Below are 14,610 nucleotides of genomic sequence, written 5' to 3' on the forward strand. Positions count from 1 at the left end.
AATTATTATGAGGAGAAAGTGGGTACGGTCCACAACCTTTTGTAAAGCATGTATAAATATTATTATATATTGCCCTTTAATCCATCAAATATTTTCCTCTCAACAGTCCTGCAAAGTACATAATACCAATGGTATTACCTTTGTTCTATATTGGAAGAAGCTATGGATTGGAGAAAGAAACTGCAGCACCCCAGTGCCACAAAGAAAAAGAGCCAAAACTCATAAAAGTCCAGCAGTTTTTCTATAGTACCACACACTGTTCCATAGTCACATTGGTATCAACCTCTCTAGACTGAACTTTCCTTCCTTGTGACAATGAAAAATAGTTAAGAAAAAATATGATATAGTGATATATCTGATATTTTATGTAATATTTTCTCCTAGTAGTTCCTTATCTCTGTGCTGTGGCTAGAAAGATAAGCTTTAATTTCTATTTTCTCTGATGATTATTAGTTTTTCATTTACTCATAATTCAGTTCCCCTTCTCCAGTTTTAAAAGTACATTGTAAACATTTTGAACAGTGTTTCCTTGGTTCTGAATCAGTTCTAATGCATCTTCTTATTTTATTTTTCATTTATCAGTCATTTATTAATAATGTATAATACTATTTTAGTACATGCATATAACATAATTTTATATTCATTCCCAAACCAATGGACAGCAACATTTTTCCAATTTCTTAAAAGGACAAAAATTGTTGTTATAAATATTTTAAAATATGTCCATTAATGGTATCTTTGGGTCAAAAGGTATAATCATATTGGTCATTTTTCTTGTGTACTTCCATGGTAAGGAACAAAACTATTATACCTTTATAGCTCTACTCACTGTATATTACTGTGTTTAGTTTTCCCTAATCCTTCCAAAACTGTTCCCAATTTTTGACATTTTTATTAATCTACAAGGTACAAGGTGAAATCTCAGATTAATGTTAATTTTCATTTATCTATAATTACTGTGGGGTTTTTTTTTGTAATTTTCAATGCTTCCTTTTAAAAATTATTTATATCTTCAGACAATTTACCTGTTAGGGAATTCTTGTTGGTGTTATATTTTCACATTATTTTTTAAGTGCAGTACCACCCAGTAGTGCCTCTTTAAGGTATATGAGTAACTCCCCCAATTCCCTTTCCAACCATGTCATATTTTCTCTGCCTGCCACTTGAGGACTCTGTAAAAAACTTGGGCATGTGCATATATCCTATTTTGGGGTGTGACACTATGGCAGAAAAGGGAGGGTATGTCCAGAAAATTCCTGTGCCTTTCTATTCCTATACGTGATTGAAAGCCTATTTTATGGGGACATCTATAGTTTACACTGTCAGAAGTAGAAATAAGAGGGATTCTGCCTTATCCTGGTTTAAAGGAAGGTTCACATCCCTCAAGGGGACTTCTACGGCCGTATAAAGCATTTACTCAACCAGTTGACTTATCTCACTCTATCCCACCTCTCTCTGTCTATCTGCCTGTCTTTCTCAAATTTGGTCTCCCTCTGTGTGTCTCTGTCAGGCATTGTCTTTGTCTCTATTTCTGTCTTTATGTGTGCCACTCTTTAGTTTCTCTCTGTGTCTCTGCCTCTGCCTCTGTCTGTCTGTCTGTCTGTCTGTCTGTCTGTCTGCGTCTCTGTCTTTCTCTTCTTTTCCTCTAGGAAGCCTCTTTTTTACAACAAAAAGGCCTGGAAAGCCTCTAAAAGACAATTCCACTTGATCTTTAATGAAACTGTGTTTAGAGGTGAAGTATGGAACTTCAGACACATTGAAATCAAACTATTTACAGCCAGAAAGGTTTGAATACCAGGTTCCCTAATAATAGTAATAGTACTAATAGTGCTAACTTACTGAATTTTGTAACAAACTATCTATTCTATACTTGATTTATATTGTTTACTGAAAACTACTTTTACTTCCCCATTGGTGGCAGGTATCCTTGAGTAAAATCAGAGAGATTTGTTCCTCAGGGATCCAGAGTGGATATGAATGAAGCACTTGGGGAGGTCAAAATGCAGGGAACTCCAGATCAATGAACCCAGGGCAGATTAAGTACAGGGATTTATTGACACAGATTTTCAGCTTCTGGAGCCTCCTTCAAGGAGTTTTCTCTAGCTAGTATGCTAGATCAGACCATACATTATGGATATCATATTTTTATGGGTGGTTTTTGATACAAATATTTTCCTCTCTACTTTTTCACTCACTTCTATATCTTTACATTGATTTTAACTATGAAAATGTTAATTTTATAAAATCAAAATGCCCAAATTTGTATTTAATTCTTACTCTTTTATTCAGTTAAGGATGCTTCTCCATGGAAGAGCTACAAAAGAGGTCTTCTCTATTTTTGGAGAATAATATTCTCTATTTAAAAAAAATAGCACAATCTGTTATATTCAAGCTTTGAATATACATTTTGTGCTAACTGTGCAATATAAGAAGTTCATCCAAGTCAAATTTTTGCCTAATTGCTATCTAGCTTTCCCAAAAGATCTTTTGAGAAAGGCAACCTTTTCACCAATAATTTGTGTTCTTGGACTAATCACATGCTAAGTTGCTACTATGATTTACTTTTGTTTTTCTTCATGAAGCCTATTGATCTATTTTCTGTTTGTAATACTGAATCATTTTAATAACTACTGTACTCTAATACAGTCTAGATATAATAACACTATGTCCTTGATTTATTCTCATTTCCTTCAAAATATTGAAACTTTTAATTGTCCAAATGGACTTCATTATTAATTTGGCTAATTCTATAAAATATTTTCTCAGTAATTTGATTATTAAGACCTCACATCTATGAAATAATTTACATATTACCATTTTATTCTATTGGCAGGGTCTAATCATGAGCAGGGGGTACTGGTTAGTTAAGAGTAAAATTTTTGTCTTATTCATTTATAGTATTTAAGATCTCCTGTCCCTAGCACTTTGCACAGTGCTTGTTAGTCAATATTTGTACTAAATTAAATGCTTCTGGTATAAAATTTTATCTTAAACCTGATGAATTAGTAGAATGACAAAAAGTTGTATTATTTCAAATTGTGGTAGTCACATTGTGGGAACTAAAAAAAAATTGATTGATAGCAGATATGAAGAATTCTCAAATGGTTCTACAAGTGAGGTCTATCATTTTCTGTGTACTACATTTTTAAGGCTGAGAAGAAAGTCTGAATTTTTAGTGATTTTGGTTTCTTCTTCATCATAAGGTAGCTTAACATACTGTTTGTATATAATGGATGGTAAATGAAATTGTCTGTTGATGATGATGTCAAGTTACATAGATTTTAATACTGGCTCTGCAACCTCTCAGATAGTTCATTTCTAAATGGTATGTATGAAAGAGTGAATGGAGGGAAGAGTTTGGACAGTTTCCCTAAAGAACCTCCCAACTATATATCTGTGATCCTATCATCTGATGGTGATGACAATGATGCTTCTGCTGCCGCTAACACAGCACAAAACAAAAACCAGAAAACTATTACATTGAATATTTGGAAACTGTGGACATGGCTAGTATTTTCATTGCTCATTCAAGTAACCTTTTTTTCTCATTTTGCTTTATTTTCCAGTATTCTCTACATAAACCCTCTTTTCTAATCTGCTCACTTTCTCCTCACAAACTTTACACTTTTATACCTGAGTTCTTGCCCAGTCAGTTCTTCCTTTTTCATCTCTCTCATTTTTCCCCTTGTTTTTTCAACGTTCAAAACTCCACTCATCCCTTAAACCCAACAAATTTCTGGAAGTATTTCTGGCCCAAAGCTCCCCATCCTCTGGCCACACGTATTATCAGTATCACTCACTTGGAAATTCATTCTATGCTACTTTCTGCTATGTTTTCTCACAAAAATTACTTAATGCATATTTGTTATTAATTTTTAATTGTTCTTTCTAACTAGATTGTAAGTTTCTTAAGTACAGGAACCCTATCATATTTCTTTTTCTTTACATCTCATACAGTATTTAACAAATAATCAATGTTTGATGAATATTAATTAATGAAATTATTGATTTTCTCATAATTTTGACATAGTTATATTTTATTTTCTGGATGTAGTAAAGTAAAATGGAAAAGAAGAGATATTGAAATATTCTACTTCCTTGCCTGGAAGTATTTGGTGATATCTACTTATTTTTATGTTCTATGGGAGGGACAACATTATTATGTGCCTTTATTTGTGTGCACATATATGTGTTTACATGAGTATGTGAGTGCAGGAATGCCTCTGTATAGACATATTATCAACAATGCAAACCATATTTAAATTGTGAAAGAAAAGTTGGCTTTATTCATTACCAGAGTAGACTTTCATCATAAATCTTGGAATTTTTCTATCCGCATTCATAATATTGAAAAGAAATCATTTCCTTCCAAAATAACCTAATTGTAAGTTTTTGCTGTGCTTTTTATATTTTAGTCTAAACTACCCTATTCAATGCTAATTTCATGTTGACTTAGCTTGTTTATTATTGTGATCAAATTAAAAATATTGTCTCTATGGCTTTTCCCCTGGAGACCTGAGTTCAAATACTGGTTAATTTCTCGTGTTGAAATATCCACAGATCATTATGGTATGGCTTCGAGCGTCTGAGTTAAGAAAGGGTGGCTCTATTATATGCGCTCAATTCAGGAACTATATTCTATTATAACCCCCCTTTATTTCAATGGCCAATGGAATCACACACTAGGGAGTGATATTACTTAATCAGTGACTTATTGTCTATCAAAAGTGGTTTTAATGGTATTCTCCTTTAAAAATGCATTATCAATGTACAGTAAGTATTTTTCGGATTTTTAACTACAGTTCATGCTCGGTTTCTCATTGTCAAGGGATTACTGAGTCACTACTACTGAAGCCTGTGGTAATGCCCCATTTTAAGAGCACTGATTTATTCTGCCTTTTGCTGAGGGAAAGACACAGCCTTGGAGGCAGGGTACTTATCCTGGTCGGGGGCTGCGAATGTCTGTAACTCTTTGTAACAACCCCTGATGGGTGATTGAGGAGTGGCACTGATGGGTTTTCAAGGAAGTCCCATTTAGTTGAACTTGCCTGGGGCTATAACTATAATTTAAAAAAAAAAAACAAGTAAGGGTTAAAATGAGGGTAACACCCGTACATGCCAGCAACCTTTATCTCCTCTGATCTTAATTCAACTATCTAGGGGCAAGCAAACAGGAAAACAGTACTTTTGTTCAGCTGGCATCAAATAAAGCACCTCCCTCTCCCTAGCATTTTTAATTCTATTACAGACTACCACACTCCCCATTTGTTTGCTACACATTTTATTCCCCAGAGTTGGCTCTTTTACTATGCCAAAGGTTCAAAAAACGAATCCCAGTTGTTATTTTAATCTGCGTCCACCATTAAGAATTAGTGCAGAACAATTTTACTTTTTCCCAATTACAACTCCCAGGGGAAGTGTATGATTACAGCGGAGACAACCTGCTCAATGCTTGGTACCTCCTTCATCAGAATGTATTGACCGTTTGAGGATAAAGTTAGACTCACACTTGGGATGTCTTACAAATATATCAGGGTTTTAAAATAATCTGTACTTTAAAAAATTACCAGGTTTCCTTGAAGTAAGTCTATGCAGTAAAATCATGAAATATTCCATTATGTCCCTGAGTTTAAGGTATTAATCATCTATGCTAGGCAGTGTATTCAACAAGAGTTTACTATCCCCTCTGCAGAAAATTGTGATTACAACTACTAAAATTGTAAAGTATTTTTTCTATTTCTTCGAATAGGAGATTTTCAAATTAGATAAGTCCTCAGAGACTTGACCCAATAGCTTCACTCAAGGATTGCTAAATATAACACAACAATATAAAACATGAATCAGTTCATCTCTATTATTTGAGCTATGTAACTTTTTTCAAATTATAACTACTGAAAGTTTGCTTTGTTAATGATGATAAACATTTTGAATCACATTAAACACCCTGGCCAAATATATATACTTCAAGCAGAAAACGTTGGGACAATGGCATGAGAAGGAATAAAAATAGATCACTTCGGGGGTCTATTTTTAAATGTTTCTTTCTATATATTCATAAGAAAATGCATGGTTAAGGATAACAATAAAAGTCTATTTTAAAACCTCTGGAAAAAAGCATGATATAAATTTAGAATTGAAAGGAATATTAGAGGGGTCTGTCAATCCTTTTATCCAAGAATGTAAAAATGCTTTACAATTATACAAGAATCTATAAATACTTTACATTTTACAATTTAACTTCCTTTAGGGATGTAGGGAATCATCACTTAACTCCTTGGGGAAAATAAAGAGATAGTACTTTATCTGAATTTCCATAGAAAGAAATTAATGCTACTAGAAATCTTCATATGTAGATAGTCCTGAGAAGTGAGTTGGGGAGGTTTGGGAAGGGCTGCAGCTAGCAAGATTCCACAGTAAATTAAGTTCATTTTCTGCACCTGTTTACTTTCCTCTTTTGGTAATTCATCCCATATTCTCCTCCATTCCAACCACCACCATTTTCAATATTATCTTCTAAAGAACTTTAATATTAAATTAAATATGAAATACATTAAGTGCTTTAATGTATTTCTGAGGTCTTTTTTAGCCTCTTTCATTTAAAATGTGCCCATTTTCTCAATCTTGTTCCTTCCTTGCTCTATTTTAAAATTTGTCTCCTGTTCCTTCCTGGATCATATTTCCAACCTCTCTGAGCCCAATCAGTCTTTATATAAACAAACTATCTGTGATTCAGTGTTAAAAGGTAGCATCTCTGTGTGTGTGTGTGTGTGTGTGTGTGTATGTGTGTGTGTGTGTGTGTCTGTCTGTCTCTGTGTCTCTCTGTGTCTGTTTCTGTCTCTGTCTCTCTATGTCACTCTGTCTCTTTCTCTGTGTCTGTCTGTGTCTCTTTCTCTGTCTCTGTCTTTCCCTGTCTGTCTGTCTCTCCCCATTTTTGTCTCTGTCTCTGTCTCTCTTTTCTTTCTGGAGACAAGATTAGAAACTGTGGTAGGTAGTGAGGAGATTTATTTGAGGACAGATAAAAGCAGGAGACTTTTCAAAGACTACACAACTTTCTCTTTTAGAGACACTTTCAAGTCAGGTACAAACTGAGGGACTTCATAAAGAATTTGTTTCCTCAAATTATAACCCGGTAAAGTGTCAAAGGAAGTATTAATTCACCTTTTTATGCCTTTTGGGAAAAAAAAAAGACAAATCCCAGGAACTTAGGTTCAAAGAATGGTTTGATTTACTTATATGATTTACATTAGCAATACACATCCCTTGAAGTCACCAAATTATTTCAGTCCCCTTTGGTTGTAGATCCATTTGCCCAAAGAATACGTTCTATATTTTTTGGCATGAGAATATAAAATTAATAGTTTGACATTGAAGGGTTAGACTATGTAAACAACAGTTGCAGATCTATGAATTAATTCATATTATTTGAGTCATGAATTATTTAAAAATGTGAGAAACCAAAATTACATGCATAGGCGTCTTTATATTATATAAATATTTTGTAGTATAAAGGAATGATAAAAATGCAACATATATCATATTCATATCATAGTACACATGACAGAGAGCAAAAAAAAGATCAATTCCACTTGTCAAATGTACTTTGTTTATGTTTTTCAAGTGTTTGTTCTTCTAAATGCTAAATTTGAAGTTGCACATGGAAAAGATATCTGTCAAATGTTAAGACAAAGGAGCTCTCAGCTGTTTTTTCTTTTCAATTTGACTTGTCAGTCTTAGGTATATTTAGTCAAATTGGAAAGTATCAGGTGATATGAAAAACAAACAAGGGTTGGAGGAGGAGGGAAAGTCTCTTCTCTCTTCAAAGTTCTCATGATTAAGCACTTAAACATGTAAGCAATTATAATAATCTCAAATAATTCTCTGCCAACTGGCACATGAACATTTATTTTTTATTTCTTATTATCTATCAGAGAGAAAAAAAGCACAATAAAAGCAAATGGGTTTCTAGTCCACTGCTGAATAACCTTATGAACTCAGTTTTTACCCATTCATTGCTTGAGATGAATTCGCTGAATATTTTGCTTTTGAAGGAAATTTGTTGGTGTTAGTAAAATCAGTCAGTCTAGATGACTACTCATTGACAGGCAACTATATTTGAGCACTGAACGTTCCTTTCTGATAAAAATAACCTCTTGGGTATAGGCCTATAATGGTCAAAAACTCACCATTACTCCAGAATAACTAGTCATTTTAAGATTGTGATTACAAGAGAATATTTCTTTGTTGTACAATAAATGGTTATACCATATGAAGTAAACCCTATTAAGACTTGTAAAATAAGAAAGAACATTTTCAATCTCTGCAACCAAACTTCTACAATTAACAGATTTTTTTGTGATTCTGAGGATAACAATATGAGGACAAGATACATGTGTGCCAGACTTTTTTTCCTGTGTAAACTGGTGGTCATAAGTCCTTGTTGACTTGTATTTAATAATTAAAATTAAAAAGCTACATGGTCAGATTTTTAAAATATTTATATTTTCCATTAAAAAAAACCCATTAAGTACTTTGGATAAATGGAAAGCTCCAATCCCTGTATGATTCACTCATTTTAGGTAAAAATAATAGCATCCACATTTGAATGACATGATAAAGTCAGACCAGTGGTCTTGTCTGAATTTTCTAGTATATGGTTGCAAAAATATCAAATTGTGTTCAAGTGCATGACTAGTTATTCCCATGATCCTTTGCATTTCAAAGATCCCTTCATATGTCATGAATAAAGCATTCTAAACATCTAATCCAATTGACAAAGGATTTTCCATACTTCTCACTGTTGTACACATATCATTCACCAAAAACAATTTTTATAGTTATAATAATGATACTATAATAACAATCATAAAGTGAATCTCTTTAAGTCACTCAAGTTGAGTTCGACTTGCAAAATATCATCAAATATAATTTCATGATTTGGTAAATAATATAAAAATCTGCCTTTATTGGGTTTCATTTTCTTTTCAATACTATCAATTTCCATTTTCTCACTGCTGGTTATTTAAAGCATTCAAATACCATTATTGCCTTCAATTGTTATTCAAATAGGATTTATTTCTGCTGTCTTCTGCTATAACAAATAACATTTCACTTCTACTATTCTAATTGCATTTCTGAAGTAAAAATGTAAGTTATTACATCCAAAGATTTGGCTTTTGTTTTAAATGAGGTTAAGGCCATGTCTGAAATGAGATTTTAATTTAATCAACTGCCAGAGAACAAAAAGAGTCATTTTGATTACTTCAAGCAACCAGAAAAGTTGTTCACAATTTAAATTTTTTTCTATTAAAATTCATCCATAATATAAAGAGGGTAAGAAGGACCTGAGACAATTGTGGATAAATTCTATTAAATAAAAAAGTTCATTTGAATATTTATTATAAATCCAAATTAGGTCAAAGATATGTTCACTTTCCCCCTTATATCTAACAAGATTTTTTTTAAAGTGCTTTTATGTGGTTTCAGTGGACAAAAAAACCATAGTGTATTGAAAGGAGCAAAAAAAAACCTTAAAAGGCCACTAGAGAGAAATAATTTTCTCACTCTTTGCCTTTGAATCTTCAATGCCTATTTCATATGTAGGTGGTTAATAAGTGCTTACTGATATATCAGTGAAATATTCCATGCACCTCATAACTGATGCAAGCATGTAAAAAGATTAATGATGCAATAAGTTCTTTAAAATGCATAATGACCAACATGTTCATGAAAGCCATAAGTTAATTATATGACTATGAAATATTTTCATTGATTTAATGTATATAAAACACTGAATCACAAAATGAATTGAAAGAAGAATGGTATGAGCCAAAATACATATATTAGAAACCAAGAGGAAAATCTGCAAGGTTATCTAAAAACAACTGGAATTTCAACCACTAATATGTTAAAATTCTTTCATTTATAGTACTTTAGAGCTAGAAGGGTCCTCAGAGATAATCTTGTCCAATCCTCACCCTTTAAAAAAATAGATAGCTAAGTACCATAAAGGTATAATAATATAATATATATATATATATATATATATATATATATAATGCTATACAGCTAGTGAGGGGCAAGAACTAAGACTATAAATGAGGCCCCTGGCTTGCTATTTTTTTCACAAATCAAAAATAAGATGAAAATATTAGAGGAGTGCTACATATATATGCATATATTCACATATATGTTTTAGCTATATACACATGTGTATGTGTAATGTAGCACTCCTTCAATATATTCATTTCTTTAAAGTAGAGAAACTAACTAGACAGTGATAGCCAGACAAATAGATAGATAGAATGATATGTGTATATATATGCATGTTGGTGTGTATGCATGTGTGTTTAGGTATATGAATATGCTCAATTTCTGTATAAGAAATGATAAAGTCTCACAACACAAGACAATTCTTTAGGTTAAAATTAGTAATGCAACAGAAAAAAATAGGTAATAGAATATATTTTAGGCAATATTCTCTTACTAAGTATTACATTATTATTTATTTATCTTATCAGATTAATTTGGGGAGTTATTTGAATTCCTAACTGGTATACAAAATTGGAATTGTATTGCCTAGCACAGATACCAGTAACAGATTTAGATACATTTATACTCTGTGCAGTCCTTTGTGTATTTATGGGGCAAGAGTTGTTGTAAAAAACTGAAAAGTCAATCCTTGTTCTTGGGGAGATTAAGGTTTTGTTGGAGAGATAGCACCAATATACGAAACAAGGATGGAACTATTCCTACAGTCCCTAGCATCATATAATTAGGTGCTTAAGTTATGTAGTTAAGATGCTAAGTACTGTAGGAGTTCTGAAAATTGAATAATCAATTTCACAGCAGCTACCTGAACCCAGCATGGCCATATTGACCCAAGTCTTTAGATCGTGATTTCACAACCAGTTTCTCTGCTCCAACACCAGAAGCTCAATCTGTTTTTGGAGTCCTAAGAGATGCACGGGGACTTGGGAATCTGATACTGATTACTTTATCCTTTTCTCACCAAGTGTATTTTTCATCTGGGTTCTTAACTGTAATCAATAACCCTCCTTTCAAAATTCATCATCGTATATCTATAATTATATTTTTCTTTATATATACATATATTATAATAGAAATATAATAAAAACATTGCAAGAAATATCTTTAAGTATTTCTAATTGAGGGAGGATTGTATAGTGGACAGAGAGCTGACACTGAAGTTAAGAAGACCTGAGTACAAGTTCTGTCGCTGATACATATGGACTACAAAATTAATTTAAGCTCTGGGTTCTAATTTCAGAGAGGAGAAGGTCTACATTGGTAAAATTTCCTACAAAGATTCAATCACAGGTCTGTGATTTGAAGAGGCAGGGGAAAAGAATAAATTCTTCAGAGGTGGTAGATGGAATAAATTTTTGGTAACTTTTAATTGGAATGACATTAAATAAGTAGATTCATTAGGTAGGATTTTCATTTTTATTATATTAGCTCTGCCTCCATCTCCAGGAAAATAATTGAGAAGCACGATCTAATTTTATATGTATATATACATATATATACACATACACACATTGTCAAATAATATCTTCTCTAGTACAGGGAGGGAAAAAGGCAGGCAGGGAGATGCATGGGAAATTTAATGTAACAAATAAATAAATAAATTTAAATAAAAAATTAACAAAAAGTGGTTGCTGGTTGAAAATACTGAAGACAAACTTCATCTGTTTTGAAATATTGTCCAGAGCCTGAGGTTTCTAGGAAGCTAATAATTATTTAGCAGAAATTAAGTAAACAGAGTACTGAACTGTTACCTAAGCATCACCTCTTTGAGAATTTGGTTTCTTCATTTGTAAAATTGAGGGATCATAGAGGTAGAGTTAGGAAACTTCAATGCCTATCTATTCTAACTCCACATTATAGAAGTGATAAAATTGATGCCAAAGAAGTTTGACAGGCTTGCCCAAGGTCACACAAAAACATATTAGGAATAAGACTGAAACTAAAGAATTCAGACAGTAAAGTCAGTGGTTGTTGTTTTCACTGTTTCATGCTGGAAACAATAAATGTTGTAGTTCTTTCTGACGACAACATTCTATAATTGTACTCAAGATCAAGTTGTGCCTATGGATTCATAGATGTCTTTTAATATGGTAGTCAGAGTAGAAGTGAATAATATTTTCTACTTCAGCTCCAATAATTGGCTCAACTATGGCTGTTTCTCTCCAGGAAAAAAATGTGCATTGTATTTCAGATAAGGATAAAAACATTCCATATGTTACCACAGAAGTCAAATAGGATATTAATTCAATTTACCTCCAGAGATTCCGATGTTGTTCCTCCAGTTGGGTCAGCAAATGCTCAATATATTTATTTGAATCCATGTATTCCTGTCGACAAAAAACATGATAATTAGAATTCTATTATTTATTTAATCATGAATGGAGTGTTTGGCTAATCTCCAAATTGCCCTTAAACTCATATATCTATATAGCTATTGAATTCTATCTGTATAAATGCATATGCATATATATAAATATACATACACATGTATATGTTATATACATATTATATGCTTATAGATAACAGGGATTTCTTTCCTTACAATAAAATCAGCCTGGGAGAAATCATTTTCAGAACAACATCTTCTACTATATACTATAATAATCATATACACATATCTATATGTACATACATATAAATATAGATGATTTGTTGATTCATTAATTTATTCAAGTAAATCTTTTCTGTGCACAGTACTATTAGATATAAAAAGAAATATAAAGATAATATAGTTTTCTATGTCTAAGATTTTACATTCTAGTAGTGAGAATATACATTCTACTAGGGAGAATAATATACAAAGTATAACAATGATACAAAAGAGATCATAAGTGCATAAGAAAGTGCAAGCCATCATTTGATGAAGTATTTGTTTTCGCTTCATGATAGTCTATTATTGAAAATTTAAGTCAGATTAAGAAGAGAGTGTAGAACCATGACAGAAGAGTGGAGGAAATTATTTGAGGATAATATTTGAGGTGAAACTGTAAGGCTTTTCAATGATAATACTCAACATTCTCTTTTGTAGTCACCACCATGTTTGACCAGTTCTAAGAAGCTCCATAGGGTATTAATTTCCTCAAATTCTGACCAGGTGAAGTGACCAGTATATATTTCCATAATTCTTTATGTTGTGGCAAATTTATCTTTTTGTTTGTGATATAACATGCCAAAAAAGGATAACTTATTTTGTGCTAATGTAAAGGATAATTTTTCTACACCACATTTTGGTATTTTAAAGGATATTAGTGAAAAATATTTTCTAAAGTGAATAATTTTCACTAATTTTTAAAAATACATATGAAAAGTTTTGTACTTTAGGGGATTTTGTCAATTGTGGTGAAGCTATAGTTGCATTTTGCTTTTTATTAACATAAAAATTTCATGAAATAGGTAACAAAAATGTTTCCCCATCTCTTTTTTATTCTTTGTTTTAAAGGGTACTTCCTTAGAAAATGAAAGTGATATAAAATATATTTTAATACATTAATACAATTTTTTTTTACTTTTGAGATCTAGTGTGTCAGACACTGTATGTTTTTTTTAATATAACTGTTTTAGCTAGAACAGAATACAATTATGTCAATGTGTCCATGAAAGTTATTGTGACATTTCATGGGAATTTGAAAAAAAAGATAGCCCTAGTAGTCATTGATTTTTTTCCCTTTCTGAAATATTGATTTCTTATGCTTGAATACTGTAGATTATCTATTTCTGCAACACTAATGTGTACTCTAATAGAAAAAATAACTAGTAGAAAGTAGCCTGGAATCATGAAAAAAAATACTCTTAGAGATCTATATCTTCTGACATTGACTAGCTATTTAACCTTGTGCAAATTTCAGAAGCTCATTGACACTTTGTTTTCTCATCTACAAATGATTTCCAATTTTTTTAATTTCAAAATTCTATGATTTATTCATTCAGTGAAAATTTTGTTTTAAGAACTTTCTATGTATGTTGCTCAACTAAGTGTTAAGATCTCATTCCACAGGGCTTTAAGGTCAAGGCCTTAGGACTGTCCCTCTGACCTTAGGGCAGAGAATCTCAGAATCTCAGAAAAAGATTCCTGGAGCAGAATAGAATCACAGTACAATCTAATCCCGAAGAAGAGATTTCAAAGACAGCCTGGGGAGTAAAAGAAGGTCATGAAGCTGTCACATTGAACCAGCAACAGGACACCAGATGAGACCAGCTAGCAGCACACAAGGCCACAGAATACCTTACAGAAGTGTGCAAAGTCCCAGGCTGGAATGAATTTAAAAAGTGGTTTTGGAGGGGGTGATGTGCCTAAGACAAATCCAGAAAAGGGAAATATTCCCAAAATCCTTCAGAAAAAAAATCTCAAAGGTGTGCAAGATCAACCAGAATTTTTACAAGTGAAGCAAGAGGGTTTTTTAAAGACTGAAAATAATAGAAATAAAATGAGAGCATTAGAGGGAATTAGCAAAGAAATGACAGCAATAGACGAGAAATTTGGAGAGAAAAATTATATTGCAACATAAAATTTCTAAAACTTTATCCAAGCAACTGATTACCTGAAAATTAGGATAGATCAAACAG

At 32.2% G+C, this 14,610-nt stretch overlaps 1 protein-coding gene across 6 annotated transcripts in view; it reads right to left on the minus strand.

The window, feature by feature from the left end:
* NCKAP5 (NCK associated protein 5) overlaps positions 1-14,610 on the minus strand; it is a 1,174,517-nt gene that overhangs the window by 737,698 nt on the left and 422,209 nt on the right. For all 6 annotated transcript variants that reach the window (XM_007494075.3, XM_007494074.3, XM_056797182.1 and 3 more), the window contains one exon: positions 12,301-12,374. In XM_007494075.3, coding sequence (XP_007494137.2) covers positions 12,301-12,374 — 74 coding nt within the window. The remainder of the gene's footprint in view (positions 1-12,300; positions 12,375-14,610) is intronic.

The sequence above is a fragment of the Monodelphis domestica genome, chromosome 4, assembly GCF_027887165.1.
Source record: "Monodelphis domestica isolate mMonDom1 chromosome 4, mMonDom1.pri, whole genome shotgun sequence".
NCBI classification, from domain to species: domain Eukaryota; kingdom Metazoa; phylum Chordata; class Mammalia; order Didelphimorphia; family Didelphidae; genus Monodelphis; species Monodelphis domestica.